General features: G+C 46.5%; 1 protein-coding gene across 1 annotated transcript in view; it reads right to left on the reverse strand.

Moving 5' to 3' along the window:
• HDGFL3 (HDGF like 3) overlaps positions 1-17994 on the reverse strand; it is a 53258-nt gene that overhangs the window by 15606 nt on the left and 19658 nt on the right. Inside the window, exon 2 of the mRNA XM_075006839.1 lies at positions 692-768. Coding sequence (XP_074862940.1) covers positions 692-768 — 77 coding nt within the window. The remainder of the gene's footprint in view (positions 1-691; positions 769-17994) is intronic.

The raw sequence follows: 17994 nt of genomic DNA on the forward strand, positions 1-17994 counted from the left end.
CTCCCACATTCAATTGGTGAACAGGTTATACCTAGCATTTAACTGGTTAACCAATTAAACGGGGTTTGACATTCCAACAGGCTTTTGAAAATCTCACTACATCACTAAATATCTTGGAAAATCTGGCCCATGGTCAACAGGAACTCTTTGCTTTTTCACTGGCTGTGAGTCAGTTACTACCCTGCTCTAAAAATTGGAAACACCCAAGTTTCAATTAAGAAAAGCACTTTCTAGATCCCTCTTTATTACTGAAGGGGTAAATTCTGACCCGTATGAAGTCAGTGGGAATTTTGGTACCAGCTGCAATGGGACTGGACTGAGTCCAAAGAAGCGTTTGAATACAACACATTAACACTGGTTACTTCACATACAATGTACTTTTCTTACAGATCTGGCTCCTGGTGAACCATTAACAGTCATTTCTAAGTGCATACATGGAAGAAACACGGGGCCGGTTTCCCATTGACAAGCAGGCACCATCCTGGCACTCTACAATGGCATCCACATTAAGGTTCCTTTACACTACCAGATCCAGATTCAGGCCCACATTACCTAATTCTAATCTCAGCCTGGTTTCCATAAAGATCTACTCCCATAACGTCAATGGAGAGACACCGGAATGAGAAGAGTTTGAGCAAAGTTGATTCAGACCCACACATATCAAAAGCAACCACCATGTTCGTTCACTTACGTTTCATGAGTCCCAAAAAAGAAGATAGGGTACTTATTTGCTGGAGGCTTCACAGCTCCCTCAGGGAGTTCATCAATCTGTGGGACAGAAAGGGACAAAGGACCGTTACCGCGTTCCATCTGATCTCAGAAGTCAGACAAACCACAAAGGTGTGGCTGGAGGTTTCACAACTTCTCGGAGGTCCAGTTTTGTGCTTAGGGCTTATTTTAATCAGCTTATATTTCATGACAAGGGTCTGTGTTTGTGACGCAGCTCACTGGCAAACCTGAAGCGTTGATTCCTCTGTTTAGTCACAGAACATGGACATGGGGGCAGCCATAAGACAACCTTCTACCACCCTGCACTTCCAATGTATCTCTCTATGGTATACATATCCCTTTCCACACATACACACGCTGCCATAACTGCAGTATCTAAGGGCCTGGCAATCTTTCCTGTTTTTATCCCCATGACAACCTTGTGAGCTATAGAAGCACCATTATTCCCATGTTACAGATGAGGACGAGGCAGACTAACTGACTTGCCTGAGGTAATACAGGAAGCCTGGGACAGTGCAGGGACTTGCACATAGATTTCCTCATTTCTAAGCTAGGGCCACAAGCTCACCACTAATAAACTAATTAGCTAATAAACTATTCATAGGGCCAAACATCCTCTTAATCCTCTTCCAGAGAAGTCACATCTGTTTACTGCACTGGGAACAACAAGGCTACATTCAATATTCTGAGGTTCCATTTTGTGTGTCTGGTACGGACATGCAAAATCAACCTATCAGGGTCAGCAGTCGACGCCCATACTCCTCGCTAGACTTGAGGAGTAAGGGATGTTGATGGGAGAAACTTTCCCATTGACCTTCTACAGTGAGGACAGCCAGGTAAGTTGATTGCAAATATGTCGATTCTAGCTACACGACTACATATCTGCAATTTACTTACTTTCCCTAGTGTAGATATAGCTTAACTTCATCTCCATGTGAATTGGGTTCCTCGTCTCTGCTGAGGCTATCAAGAAAGCTACAAAGCCTTGTGCTGAAGATTTCTGTGGTGTGTGCATTTACCTCCCAAGAACTGGACAGAAACCACCAAGATCATGTCACACAGGTCACCAAACAGACAGAAGGTAAAAACTTTCAATCTAGGTCCAAAGGCCAGATCCATAGCTGATGTAAATCAGCAGAGCTCCACTGCCTCCAGCCCAGTGGTGCCACGTTACATCAGCTGATGATCTGGCTTGTGAGCCAGCAATGCACCTGATTTTTTAGGACATATCATGGAAACTTTTACCCAGTTTTATCTGCACTAATGCCAGTGTTAGGAGACTCATCTAAAGTCATGTAAAAGAAGGGCAAAGAGTAACTGAGGGTTCCAACTAGCAGCACATCCTAAGTTGACCTCAGCATGGCCACAGCTTGAGAACAGTTGGAGCAAAAGGAGATTCAGGCCCACATATATCAAAAGAAAACCCCCATGGTAATTCGCAGGTGGTTTTACAGAACAAATTTCACAGGCTAGTCTGTGCATCCTGCAATACCAGAAACAGAGGGAGGGAATACTGTCCAGGGTGTTACCCGCGCCCCAATTTTCACTGAAATTCATTATCTCTTTGAAATGAGGGCCCAACAATCAGATTATTTCCCGGTTAATTCCTATTTTAAATACAGGTACAGGTTGAACCTCTTTCGTCTAGCATGCTTGGGACCTGACCAGTGCGAGGTGACGGAATTTTCCGGTTGATGGGAGGTCAATATTTTTTAACATATTACCAACACTTCCTTTGCTGACTGGGCTCTTAGAAGACAATATAGGGGTAAATTACAGCTAAATAAGAGCATAGAACACTGACAGCCAGGACTGGTGGCTGTAAAGAAACTTTATGGGACCACAGGAAACTTGGCCACACCCATGAAAAGTGGTCATGGGGCTAACTAAAATCATGCTGGATTACATGGTTTGCCAGCCGAGAGAGTTCCAGGTTAGAGAGATTCAACCTGTCCCACACTGCAGCTGCAAGAAAAAGAATATGAAGGGAAACATTCCGAGTCTGCCATTGGTAGCAAGATAGGGTTTCCATGGCTTTCAGACTGCAATAAGTATTTTGATACTCAAAGCTAGAAGCGTCTAAACTTCATGCTAACAGTGACAATTTACCAGGAGCCTGGGGGTGCACCCTATTTGTAGGACTGGGTAATACTGCAGTCACCTTCATCTTCAGTATGACCAGGTGAGAACCCGGGTCCAGAATGAGCCAGACAATGCTGCCAAAGGGAGCAGTGCATTTGGGATCACAGTGGCAGTCTCTGCAAGCTACACAACCTTAAACATCTACTCTGCAAGTTTCTAGCCACACAGCCCAAGCCTGAGCAAAGTCCACTGTGGCCACTCCCCAAGTCTTTTATCACGGCATGTCCTCAGTGCCAACAGGACTCCATCCTGTCAACTCTAAGACAAAAGCTCCCTTGAGGGGGAGCAGGACTCAACCCTCAGTAACACAGAATGTTTTCTATTCTTTCTCTCTGTGTTAGAAGACTCTGTACAGCCCCCTGCACGAGATGTTAGGCATAAATGTGCCTTACCTGCCAAACCCTTTTGAATGACTGCTGAAGTTCTAGATGCCTATTATTAGACTAATTGAATAACCTCACTGCTCCTTGAAAACTACTACAGGTTGAACCTCTCTAATCTGGCACACTCAGGACATGACCGGTGCCGGACAAGAGAGTTTGCCAGACTACAGGAGGTCAGTATTGGCTAGCACATTACCAACATTCCCACTGCTTACTGGGCTCTTACAAGACATTATAAGGGTAAATTACAACTAAATAACAGCATGGAACACAGAGAGACAGGACTAGTGGCTGCAAACAAACTTTACGGGACTATGGGAAACTTGGCCAGACCCATGATGAGTGGTCATCCAGCTAACTACAGCAGACTCTTTCACATCCAGCATTCTATCATCCAGAACTCTCAAATAACCGGCATTTTAACCATTAGTAAATTTCCATAAGTAAAGCATACAGAAAGGAAATACAAATAAATACAGCAAATACAGTATACATTTACAGCATACAATACTACAGTTGATTAAAAAAAAGTACTCTGCATGTATTTTTGTTTGTTTCTTAATATCTAAATCTTGTTTTTCTTTAGTGTTATGCAACTCTCTATTTTCCAGCCTATTTGAATACCCAACAACCTCCCAGTCCCAGAGCTGCCAGAAAGGAAAGAGTTTTCTGAAATATCATGCCAGATTATGGATGTTGCTGGACCAGAGATTTCCAGATTAGAGATGTTCAGCCTGTGCCATTTTCCACAAAGGGATACCTAGAAGGACAGCAGTCATAGTGCCGGTCTCCAATGACTGCTGTCCTCCATGATGTTTTGGTTAAATCCACTAGAATTTGGATGTGATATTTCCCTCAACGTCAGCAAGATCAAAGAGAGAAGGAAAAAGCCCTGAATGGCTCAAACTGGGAACCAAAGAGATAAGTGCACTCATGTTAAGACAGCATGCTGTAGCCACAGAAACATTGCTAATGACTGGAGCATCTGTCTACTACACAGCCTCACTGCTGTTTCATTTTGCTTGTGAGAGGAAACAAACAGCTTTGAAAGCGCCTGCTGTACCCTGCAATCAAATCAGAGGGGTTTGTTTTTTTCAACAGCAAAACGGATGGTGCGCTGGCTCTTGCTCCAGCCAGACCTGAGACGCGCTGCATGTGAATCTGATCCACGCGTCGACCACATCATAAACATTTATTTCAATTCCTGCTCAGCTAAAAAGGGTGGTTTCAGATTTCCATTCTTCTCCTCCTTTACTTCTGGGGCTTTCATGTACTTAATGAATAACAATAGCTTTCTTTTCAAACCAGCTCAGTGCAGCAGCCTCTCCCAGCATTTGTTCGCTAGCCAAAGGGCCCAGCTTTAGGGCCCCTTCACTGGGTTTGTGGTAATTAAATGCTATCTTTGAGGTGCAGGTCTCTGAGGTGAACATGCACTCCTCACATCATTAGCCAGTGCAGGGGTTTTAGTACAGCATGTTGCTAAGGCGAGCAAACATGAGTAATACATTAATTTCCTGAAATAGCCTTGAAAGACCTTATTGTATTCTGTTTATGTATTACTGCAGGCTGGGACTGCAGGTAACCTCTGTGGAGACAGACGTGACAGACAATACCGTTTCGACAATACTGAGAATATGCCGGACCAGTATGGATTTTTGGGACAGTAACTAGTAAGTGGATTTCTGGGAAATCCATAGGGAGTGATTACTGCAGCACAACCACTGTTTGGTGCTAGGCCCTCAGAAAAGGGCCACTGTTCAATGATTATCTGTTACAGAATTCATAGAGAAGAGACCTGAGCTGTATGGAGTAATGGCTGATCAGCCTTGGTTCTGAAGCAAAGACAGATGAACTAGTAATCAAGAGGAAAACCTCATTACGGGAGCTGCAGAACTAAAATCTACCAGAGCCCTAGGCTGGAGTTGGGGTGAGACTTTTAGGAACCAACAAATCATAGAATCCTAGGGCTGGAAGGGACCTCCGGAGGTTGTCGAGTCCAGCCCCCTACCTACAGCAGGATCAACCCCAACTAAATCATCCCACCCAATTGTAGGTGCTCTCTTCATTTTAATGTTTCCTCTAAAAAGCTTTTACCGCAAGAATCGATGTGGTTGCTTACAAGGTCCTGGATGGTAACTTAAAGCTGTTGGTAACACACTGGGCATCACCTTCAGAGTGCACCTTATAGACTAACAGATTGATCGGAGCATAAGCTTTCATGGGAAAAGACCCGCTTCACCAGATGCATGTCATGCTAACAAAGTGGGTCTTTGCCCAGCAAAGCTTTCGCCCAGCAAAGCTTATGCTCTGATCAATCTGTTAGTCTATACGGTGGCACAGGACTTCTTGTTGTTTTCGTAGTTACAGACTAACACGGCTACCCCTCTGATACTTGTCACCTTCAGAGTGAAAGCAAAGGCAGGAACTGGCCTGTTCAGGCAGCCTGGCTTGCTGGAGATTTTACAGTGTTGACTGGGGAGCAGCACAGCCTTAAAATCACTGGTCAGGAAGGAGTGAATGTGAATCTCTACCCAGAGGAGAGGTGACTGTTGGGAGCTGAAAGTGGGTGCCCTTGACGGGCCCTGGAGGAGGAACATAAGATGCAGCTGTCCTGAAACGGGTAAAGGAAAATGTCGTAATTTTTCACATGCGAATCCTTTTCATTTGTAAACAACGAACAGAACCTGCTCCTGCTGCTCTGAGTGTCACTGCACAGAAGTGGGCTTCTCATGTAGTACTCCCCCACTGATTCCTGAAGGCTGGATTCTGCAGCCTTCACCCATAAATAGCTTCACATTATTTAATATTATAGTTATTCAGTGTTTAGAGACCCCAGCAAAGATCAGGGCTCCAGGGAGACAGTGCTGGACATGCCCATGAAAAGAGAGTCCACAACAAAGAGTTTATAATATACCCAGACAAAGGTGGGGAGAAATGTATGATGCACTGACACTTCTGCAATTACTAGTGAACAACAATCACTTTTTAAGAAATACAGTAAACTCTGCCATACTGAGCAGCCTCGGGATCAGGACCTTGCCAGATATTCAAATATTATGGATAACCAAGAGGATCCCTTCACCATTACCCGACGAAAGCTCCAGGGTCAGGCCCAGGCAGCACAATGCTCCCAGCGGCTCACCCAGTTTTTCTCCCTTTCCCAGCCCGCAGGGGCTGCTGCCGGGCACAGGAGGGGCTCTGGCAAACCCAGCTGCTGCTGGCCACGGGCACAGAGCAATCCAGGCCGGCTCCCTGTTGTGTCTCTTCCGTTTACACAGGGAACAAGGTGGTGTCTCTCAGTGGGCCTGAGGCCTCTGCCACTTGGCAAGAGCAGCGCCTCCCACCCCGTCAAACACAGTGCCCCCGCGGGGCTGTGTGAGAACCACACTCACCATCCCAGAGCTTCCGGCCGCAGTGGGGGGCTTCGCCTTTGACTCTACTTGGTCCAGTGCAAAAAGAGGTCAGAAGCCTCTGTGCCCCTTCAGCCGAGCACAGCTCTGCGCTCCCAGAACCCCACCTTAGGGGGCCTTATGCCACGGGCTGGGGTCTGCACTACAGCAGTGCTCCCCTCTTTGAAGTCCTCAGCAGCCTGGTCCCCAGAGCACCACCGCCATCAGAGTATTTTGGATTACAGCATGCTTCCAGGGGCTCAAATCCAAAATAGGCTCCATTGTGTGTGGGCACGCTATTTCAGAATAAAGTTGTCTTATTTTGGAGCTTCCCTGTAGTGTAGACGTGTTATTCTAGAATAGCTCATTTTGGAATAACAACTCCAGAATAAGCTATTCTGGAATAACTCTGTAGTGTAGACATACCCCTATAACACTGTTCTGGTCCTTGGCTGTCTGGCCATCACCCCATGTAGGGAGGAAGCAATCGTTTGACCTGGTTCTACTGGCTGCTTGGTGGCATCAGAGCAGTGGCTGGCCCATTACGTCTGACACCATATTCTGTAGTGTGAACATATTTTGCCATCAGGAAAACAGGGAGCAAACAGGAAAGATTAACTTGATTGAGCACAGATATATGTGCATGTAGAAACCACATGACCAGGGAATGTAAATTGCAAAGCAAATAACCACTGACTGTTATGATATGCATAGTAAGTGCCTTTGCCTGGCAAAAGCACACAGAAGCACTGTAGAGATCCAAATCTCCCACTGAAATCTCTGAAGTCAGAGCACAGCTACCAAGTGCAAGAGCAAACTACTTAAAGTTGCTCATTACCACCAACGAAGAGCAAACATCTTGGAATTTTGGAATTAGCTAATTAACAGAAATAATAGCTAAAGATGACCTGTTTCAGAATCCAATGATGGAACGTATTACTTGTTTTCCCCCATGCTGGCGTTTTTATCTCCATTATCTTACACATTTCAACTAAAGATGGGAAGTGCGTGTTTTTAAACACAACAAGTTCTGTGGCACTTTACAGGCGAACAGATATTTTGGAACACAAGCTTTCGTGGGCAAAGACCTGCTTCGTTAGTCCATAAGGTGCTACAGGACTTCTTGTTGTTTTTGAAGATACAGACTAACTCGGCTACCTCTCTGATACTGTTTAAACACAGTAATGTAAGCTATTGCCAGCTACCAGAATGAATAGATCTTTTTTAGTGCCATCATTTCAAATAATACATCATTCAACAAATGTCTAATATCATGCTTTTCTTCACAGAGGATCCCGAAGTACTTCACAAATTATGAACATATTGCTTTAGTGAAATGCAACCACCAACTCGGCTCCCCAAATGCAGCCTTCTCTGCATCTGGTGCAATGGAGGGCCGGGCTAAGTTCTCATGCAAATACCAGATATGCAGGGATATAATATGCACGCAGCGTACTTTGAATGCAGACATCCACCTCCACTATTTAAAACTTTGGTCTAACAAATCTTTTCCATTGATAGTTTCTATGATCCTAATTTTGTGGTACTTAAACTGAACTTCCACAGAAATTGCCTAAGAACTGCAAAATTTGGACCTGGATTTTCAGGACTGAATGTCACTTTAACTATCGCATAATTCTGCCTCTGCTGTATGTCATACCCTAAAACTACAAGTGGGCAATGCAGTCACATGCACATTTTTAACTGCTTTACAAAAAAAAAAATCACAAAAGTGGGACTAGCAACAGATTCTAACTTTGTATAAAATAATTGCTCTGCTCGAATGAGAAAAAATAATAAGAGTCAAGGCAAGTGAAAAGGAGAATTAGAAAAGAAGAAGATGAAAAAAGAGCAGAGTGGCACCTTGGAGCGCTGCTGAAAGTGAGTGACGAATATCGTATAGACAAGCAAGAAATGACAGCACAGGACCACTAAAGAAAAACAAGATTAGATATTAGGAAAAAACAAAAATGTATGCAGAGAACTTCAGCTATCAACACCAGTAGTACTGTACACTGTAAACTTACATTGTATTTATTCTCTGTATACTGTACTTATGGAAAACGGAACTAAAATTTACTTATGGTTAAAATGGCGGTTACTTGAGAGCTCTAGAAAACAGAATGCCAGATATGAAAGAGTTAACTGTATAACGGCATCAATGCTGCCCTTGCCTCTGTGCACACTCAGGACCAGAACAAGGTTGAAAGAAGACAATAAAGGGTTAACTGGAGCTCTAACAACCCTGGCAGGCATAGCCATGCTAAGCAGGAGCAGCTGAACACATCTCTTATTAGCAAAATATTTGAAAAAAACCAGAAAGATAAAACTTATTTATGACTGGGCTGCCTTAATCCTCAATACGAAGCTAGGACTCGGGAGCTTATGATTCTGATCCAACAAGCCTCTTAAAGACGTCCATAACTTTGAAGCAAACAAGACCATGTGCTTGAAATTATGCATATGCTTTTTGTTTTGTTTTGTTTTCTGGACTAGGGCCTACCCTTCCCAGAATGCTATGTTCCACCTTGAGCCAGATGGTCACATAAAGAAGGCAGCTGCAAATTGCTCCATTTTCTGCTAACAAAAGTGTGCCTGCAGCAGGCTCAGTGAGGTTTTTGCAATATGACTGTCAGCCACCAGGTGGTACCACTGTGAGGTCTGTTACTTTCAGCGTAAAGGAATTGATTTTAGACAAATTTGACTTATTAACAAATTTTCAGGTTGGTTTAGTAAGCAGAGTAGAGAGTTTGTTGTGTCTGACTTTCTCTCTCCAACCAAATCATTTCTTAAATGCAGAGATGCTGCCTGCAGGTTATATCAACCCAAGCAAACCAAGCTTTACAGGTTGCCAAAACAAGACTGTTCTTGAGTGGGCAAAATTTGGCCATCCTGGTTGGTGGTTATAGCCCTAAGATATAAAGGTTTGTGATTTATGAATAAAGGATAAATGAGCTTGGTTGTGTCACACACAGAAAATAAAAAACCAATTAAACCAAGTTTAATTGTTGAAACCACAAATGAGAAATTTTAGCGGCTGCAGGAGCACAAATATCCCCATTGGCTTCTGCCAGCTTCCTTCTCCAGAGCCAAAAGGAGATTGAAACTGACCAAAGTCCTGCTTTCTGCTATGTTCAGGGACCAAAATTTCTGCCATGTTCCACATGCAGTATGTGCACACCTCTGGTTAGTGTGACTGAGTGGCGGGGAGCTGGTGCCTAGCTCTGGGCTGCCAGGCACCAGCTCCCTGCCATTCAGAGGAGCGGGGAAACTGACCAGGACAGCAGGCTCTAGGCTGCCTGCCACTCACAGGAGACAGAAAACTGATCAGCACTGCTGCTCTGGTCGGTTTCCCAGTCCCTGGGAGTGGCAGGGAGCTGGGAGCTAGGCTGTGGCCTGGTTCCTGGCTCCCTGCCACTTTGGGAGTTAGGCCAGCACTGGTCAGTTTCCTGGCTCCCACAAGCACAGGGGAGCTGGAAGTCAAGCTGCCACCTGGTTCCTGGCTCCTCCCGATTTGCATGAAATTTGAATTACATGAGAGTCCCCAGGAACACACCCTTTGCATAAATCTGGGGTCTACTGTACTGTCCTCCCATAGCTGTCAGGAAGAGTGGGCTGAAAGCATGACATGCTCATTCACAAAACTGAATTTTTTATTGTTGGGATAACAGTGTTGAAATGGGCTGTTTATTGTCTGACAGGGGAGGGGGACTGCGATAAAGTGGGAAATGTCAAATCAGGAATGAATTAAATATTCCAGCTTGCCTGATGTATCAATCCTTTCATCTACATAGAGAGTGCTCAGAGTACGGACCTCTGGCCAAACGCCTCCAACAAAATTCTTTAACCAGAGCCCCATGTGTTCCACAGTCCAACACCACTGTGTGTTCCAGGCTCCAAGCTTTCATTAAAAAATTATACTAGTCTTTGCAATTGAAAGGGCAACTTTGAAAACATGAACCGAGTGTAAACACACCCCCAGGCTGACTTCGGCAGTCTCTGGACTGATTTTACTCGTCATTTTCAGATTTATTTTTTAAATCCCTTAATTTTTTAATATGGACTTGCCGCATCAATTTCCAATCTGCTACAACTGATGTCAGGAGTCCTGATGTGGAGCATTGGTTCAGCTAACTGCAGAGAACACAAAGTCTTGTATATTATGTGGCCCTGGACCAGCCCCATTTGCAAAAAGCAATGGGAGCCAGGGAGACTTACAGGATAGGTACAGGTAGGATACACTACCAGAATGGAGAAGGGAGCTGGCAGATCGTAAGAGATATAATTCTAGAACCATGGTATCCAACACACTTGCCATTCACTGCATGTGGTGAACTGGACACCGCCATGTGGCGAAATGCAGCTCCTTAGAGCCACACACACACAGAGTGCCCACCCTCCGCTCTGCGCGTGCCCCACCACTTGGTAGGAAAAGCACTTGGCAGCAGCGGCGGTGGCTCCTCCTGTGGCTCCGGCGCAGCCCTGGCGGCTGGAGCCTGGCACAGCTCGCACAGTCCAGCGGCAGCGGCAGCAGCGGCTCTGGTGTGTTGCTGACAGTTTGCACGGGGGTAGGGAGCATGGTTGCCTGGCTCTAGGGGAGGGCGTTTATTTTGAGCGGGGTGAGGTGGGGGCTGTGGCAATCTTTAAATTTATATTGGACACCACTGTTCTAGAGGCTCAGCAGCAAGCTATTCTGAGGCGGCGGAAAAATAAGAGCCATAAGAAGCCAATGTGGCTACAAGAGGTCTTACCAGCCATACCACACCAGACTGATTTCCTTCTTGGATAAGGCAACTGGTTCAGTGGAGGGGAAATGTGGTGGACATAGTATGCCTGCATGTCAGCTACACTTTTCACAAAGTCCCACATTACATTTTCACAAACGAGCTAGATAAAATGAAATTAGGTAGATACATTGCCGGTTAATGTAAATGCAACCAAAGAGAAACTCTTAAACAGAATGATGCCAGATTGGAAGGAGATCCCAAGAGGGGGTTCCACAAGGATCTGTTCTGGATCCAGTGTTGTTTAACATCTTTATTAATGACCTGGATGGACGAATGGGAAGCATATTGATCCAATTTGTAGATGCCACAAAGCTAGAGGGAGCTGCAAACACCTTGGAGGACAGAGCTAAAATTCAAAGGGGTCTCAATAAATTGGAGAACTGGGGCTATAAACAAAAATGAAATTCAACAAAAACAAACACAAGGTGCTATGCCACACTTAGGATAGAAAACTGCAAATGCACAAATACAGAATGGGGATAACTGGCTTGACACAGCACTCGTGAGCAGGATCTGGGAGTTGTGGTGGATCACAACTTTCACAAGTCAACCATGCAGATGCAATTTTGAGTTGCATTAACAGAGCCATAGCATGCAAGTCATGGGAAGCAATGGTGACCACTCCACTTGGCATTGGCTATCTCAGAAAGGGTGCAGAGAAATCAGAGAGGATCCAGAGGCAAGTGACAACGATGCTCAAAGGGACAGAATGCAGCCATCTAAACAAAGGACGAGAGACTTGGGAATGTTTAGTTTGGAAAAGAGAAGCGGGCATGTGGTAGCGGTTTTCAAATACTTGAAAGGCTGCCATAAAAAAGATGGAGAAAAACTGTTCTCTCTTGAAAGGTAGGATAAGAGAAAATAGGTTCAAACTACTACACAGTATATTTAGATTAAATCTCAGGAAAAACCTCACTGTAGCCACATTAAATTTCATTTGCCAAGTGACTGGGCAACAAAATGGAAAATGAAATTTAATGTGGATAAATGTAAAGCAATGCGCATTGGAAAAAATAAACCTAACTATACATACAAAATGATGGGGGCTAATTTAGCTACAACCAATCAGGAAAGAGATCTTGGAGTCATCGTGAATAGTTCTCTGAAAACATCCACGAAGTTTGCAGTGGCACTCAAAAAAGCAAACAGGATGTAAGGAATAATTAAAAAAAGGATAGAGAACAAGATGGAAAATATCTTATTGCCTCTACATAAATCCATGGTACACCCATATCTTGAATACTGCACACAGATGTGGTCCCCTCATCTCAAAAAAGATATACTGGCATTAGAAAAGGTTCAGAAAAGGGCAACTAAAATGATTATAGGTTTAGAACAAGTCCCATATGAAGGGAGATTAAAGAGACTAGGACTTTTCGTCTTAGAAACAAGGAGACTAAGGGGGTATGATAGAAGTACATAAAATCTAAGTGACCTGGAGAAAGTGAATAAGGAAAAATTATGTGCTTGTTCCCAAAATGTAAGAACTAGAGGACACCAAATGAAATTATTGGGCAGCAATAATTTATAACAATAAAACAAATAAAGTGAAGTTCTTCACACAGCGCACAGTCAACCTGTGGAACTTCTTGCCAGAGGAGGCGGTGAAGGCTAGGACTATAACAGGTTTTCAAAAAGAGCTAGATAAATTCATGGATGTTAGGTCCATTAATGGCTATCAGCCAGAATGGATAGGAATGGTGTCCCTAGCCTCTCTTTGTCAGAAGCTGGAGATGGATGGCAGAAGAGAGATTGTTTGATCATTACCTGTTGGGTTTCACTCCTTCTCGGACACCTGGCATTGGGCACTGTCAGCAGACAGAATACTGGGCTGGATGGACCTTTGGTCTGACCCAGTATGGCCATTTTTATGTTCTTAAAAGTAGGACAAAGGTACAGACTACATAGGCGAGTTGCAGATGCTCCTCCACGAGAGGTTTTCAAAAAGAGGCTGGATGGCCATTTGTCTTGCATGGTTTACACACAACGAATCTGGCACTGTGGCAGGGAGTTGGATTCTATGAGCCTGCAGGTCCCCTCTAAGCCTATAGATTCTATGATGGTGCTACAATGTTCCCCTTAGCTGTGAATGGACAGGAACACACTGAAGATGAGGGAGGATGCAGCGGGCTCCATTTTCTGCAAATGCAAAGCAACCCCAAAGCTGCTGCCAGTGTGGCTCCCCGTTTGACACTCCTGTTGTTTCAGATGCTGTTTGGCGCTCTGGTCACACCACTTTATTCCTCAAGGAAGGTGTACCACAAAATAGACCTGCTGGTCTCTTTGCTTGCCTGGGTCTTCAGTGCGTGCTGCACAGCTACAGAGCTAGCTGTTGGGATTATTGAAACTCTTTGTCTTGAATGCAAGTGGTTACTATGCTCCTTCCTTGAAAAAACACACACAATTTCTGTTCCTTAAAAGCAGTGATTAAGAGAAAGACCCACATAATGCTGCCAGCTGTTGAACGATCTCTCTTTTGTCCGTGCCTCTCCAGGTGATGGAGCATCTTATCCCCCTTTAGAAATGGAGTCAATACTCAGTGTCAAGCTTTCTGAGAGGTTGGGGCACCTAAGATCCAGTGCTGGCTTTGACACCCATAATCAAAAATGGTGTCACAACAACCCGAGGATGGGAGCCATATTTCTGGGCCCAACAGTAGCATAAGACACAGTCTGGCACATGGGGCTCTGTGATAGAGCCTTCGGTGGACATGCAGCCTAGCGGCTAGATCATTTGTCAAATGCATTGGAGGGGACCAGTGTCACCTGTAAGCTGAGCACTTGGGCGGCCGGCTGGGAGAGACTCAGGTGCTGCCCAGCTGATTAGCAGAGTGCCCAGAGCTGCCCACATCCAGTAAAATGTGCTTTGACTGATGGTGCACATCTGCAATTGCCTTGGTGCACATAAAATTTATTCCACACAGTGATGGAAAAAAATTATAGAGAGCACCGGAGAGGACCTAGACCCTCGCTGGGCCCCGCACAGCTCAACCCCTAAACTAGGGTCGATGGGTCCATCTCTGCTTGGAGAGCGAGAGGTGGAGTTCAAGACATGCTTCCCTGGCTACTACTTATTAAAGCCTCTATAGCTGGGGATTTGACCCTCTTAGTTTATTCACCCACTAGCTGGGGCTTAGCTATGACCCCCTCTTTGGCACAGGAAAGCTTACTTGCCTCCAATGGCTGCATTGGCTGGCAGGTCTGTGATCTGTCCCTTCAGGCAGGTAACCAGAGACCTCCTGCCTCCTCGCCAGTCAGCCCCTAAACTGAGCCTCGCTCCTTCCTTTTCCTCCTACTTCAGACCTGGCACTGGCAGCAGGTATAGCGGGGCAGGGCTAGCTGAGCTAACAAGGGGTTGCTCTAACCCCTGCTTTGCCAGGTGGCAGTTTCTCTGCTCCTTCCTAGGCACTTAGTCCAACTATCAAGAACACTCCTACAATGGATAGTCACTGACCTTTCCTCCACAACAGACACTTCTGAGCATACCTGGGAAACAGAGTTAGCATGTAGAAAAGACAAACCAACAGTCTACCTCCGGGCTCTGTGCTGGCAGGACACTTCTCAGCCTGTGCACCATCAATCTTCTGCTTACAGAGTCCTTCAAGTTCTCACACACAGAGAGCATATGCCTCAAGTGACCCGGCGCTGTCACGCCCACAATGTGAAGATATCCTAAGCCAAGGCTGGGCACTGATTTTTGACAAGGGGCCACTCTAAGAATATGGTAAGTGATCGGGGACTCACTTTTCTATTCTATGAATGGAGAAGGTGTGGGTCTGGGACTGAGTGTGAGTACAGGGGGCAGCTTCAGACAGGGGACTGGGGTACAGGAGGGCTGTGGGTTCTGGGAGGGATTTTGTGTCCCGGAGAGAATTCTGACCTGGGAGAAGGGTACAGAGTGCGGGGGAGGTCAGAGAGGGATTTGGATGCAGGAAGGGGCTGTGTTCTGGGACAGGGGTGCAGGAAAGTGTGCAGGTTTGGATTGTGACCTGGGGCAGGAGTTTGGGATGCAGGAAGGGGTGGGATGCCAAGTAAAGGGTCTGGCCAGGAGGTGCTTACTGTAGGTGGCTCCTAGCCGGTGGCTCAGTGGGACCCTCAGGCAGGATCCCTGGCTGCCATGGCCCTACACGCCACTCAAAGCAATCAGCTACAGGGGCCAGTTTGTGTACCCCTGTGCTGCACACCCCTCGGGGGCAGGAGGGACAGGGGGTCTCTGTGTGCTGCACGTGCCTACATACACTACCCTTGCAGATCCCATTGGCTGGTTTCCAGCGGTGCTGAGGTTGTGAACAGGACATGAAAACCCTTCTCCCCTCATGGGGTGAACAGAGACACACACACTGACCCCAGCAGACATCTGCTTTGAGCAGCATGTGGGGCCGCAGCAAACAGGGAGTCTACCCAAGGGTTCCACCAAGCCAGTGTGGGTTGGATCCAATGTTTGGTGGGCTGAATCTAGCCCGCAGGCCATATTTTGTCCACCCCAATGCTGACTTGATTAGGACGGTGGAATTCTGTGGCTGGGTCATTTACAACCAAGTACGACCAACGCAGTTCTGAGTGTGTTCCACCTTTACCACTCCAGAGCAACCCATGAACCAAGTCTCTCTCTCAACAAACATGGGTTGAGATGTAAATCCCACCCAGTTTACTATAGACTAATGCCTAGATAGATCTACTACATATTTAACCACTGGAGGAAAACTGTGGCTAATGGGTGGTTGCATAATAAGCTTCTAAGCAAACTGGCGAGCACATCCTGGGAAGCAATTGCTTAAATGCACCAATTACCCAGTTCAGCTTTCTGTTACTCTGCAGCAGGATGCTGTGCTGCACTCTGCTTCTAGTCTTCTCATGTCAAGTTGGTTGACGCACAGCTATATGCAACCGTGAGCATCAGAACTGGGACTCTGATCTACACCAGAACCCTGGCTCCCCATGTCAAACCACATCATTCCCCCGCACATCTGCAGGGGGAGGCTACAGCCAGAATGGCTGAGAAATTCCAGGCTATACCCAAGCCTATCACTATACCTAGCTCTCTTCTACGCTCCGAAACACACCCATCATCGAGGCACCCATAATGGGTCTACCTGCCCTGCCCAGATATCTCTATGACATCAATGTGGCTGCAGTCAGAAATCTGCCTCTTATAATTGACCCAACCATGAATGTACCAGGCTTCGATTTGCTCTGGCACTCCAACTGATTGTGAACAGGACAGTCAGGCTGCAGGCAGCCTTCACATGTGGGGCCATCAAGAGGATCCCACATACAACTATGGCCAAAAGTAGTCACTGCCTCATATCTCTGATTCTAGGCACTGACTTCCCCTCTAGCCAGGGGGTGGTGGACCCCACCGGCCTTCACCCTCAGTCCTCTTTCCACCCCTTCTCCTTAAGACCCCACCCTGTTTCTTCCCACCTCTGCTCCATCCTCACCCAGTCCCATTCCATCCCTTCCCCCAAGCCCCTTCCCCCATCCCACTTCTTCCTAGGTCACCTCTTCCCTCACCCTGCAGGGCTTCTGGAACACTGCAAATCAGCTGTACGTGGTGCTCTGGAAGCACTTGGAGTTTGGGAGGAGGAGTAGATCGGCAGGACCAGCAGGTGAAGGGCAGAGGGAAGGGAGGCAGAGGAGGGAGCTTGGCTGCTGTTGGGTGCTCTGCACTTCCTATTGTTTCCCCAAGGTTGCGCCAGCCACGCAAGTCAGTACCAATGTCACTGACCGCTCCCATTTGACCAGCTCTGACAGTGCACTGAGGCCTCTGCACCTCACTAAAGAGGGTACCATAAATTGGTCGACAAGCTCTGATCTAAGATGACAACTATGGGATTACAGTAAACGCCTCGACATACGCGGCTTCAAGTTGCGTGGAACTCGCTTTAGCATGAGTTAAGCGCAACTTGACTCTGCTCTGCAGCCCCTCCTCCCTGCCTTCTCCCAGCCACACACTCTGCCTACATGCACTACCCTTGCAGATCCCATTGGCTGGTTTCCAGTGGTGCCGAGGTTGCGAACAGGACATGAAAACCCTTCTCCCTCATGGTGCGAACAGAGACTCACACACTGACCCCAGCAGACATCTGCTTTGAGCAGTGTGCAGGGCCGCAGCAAACAGGGAGTCTACCCAGGGTTCCACCGAGCCAGCGTGGGTTGGATCCAATGACAGCTGCGCCGGTGGGGGAAAGCAGGGAGAAGCAGCCAGGAAACTAACCAGCCCTAGCAGGTTGGTTAGTTTCCCGGGTCCACAAGCGGAGAAGAGCTGGGAACCAAACGGCAGCCTGGTTCCTGGCTCCCCACCCCGACCTGTGCAAAAATTTGAGCTACGCGGGGACTGGAGAAACACAGCCCCCATGTAACGCGAGGTTTCACTGTACAACGTTAAGAGTGCTTTGCAGTTCAATGCAATTTTGACATCCATTCTACTTTGACAGGGCAGTGTTGTCAAGGGGTGTATTTGTCATTCAAACAGGAATGGACAGACATCCAACAGACACACAATGGGTACCAGTGTTTTGCAAGGGGCAGTGCAGAGTCCACTGACTTGAAAGCACAGGCACAA

The sequence above is a fragment of the Carettochelys insculpta genome, chromosome 12 (assembly GCF_033958435.1).
Source record: "Carettochelys insculpta isolate YL-2023 chromosome 12, ASM3395843v1, whole genome shotgun sequence".
Taxonomy (NCBI): Eukaryota; Metazoa; Chordata; order Testudines; family Carettochelyidae; genus Carettochelys; species Carettochelys insculpta.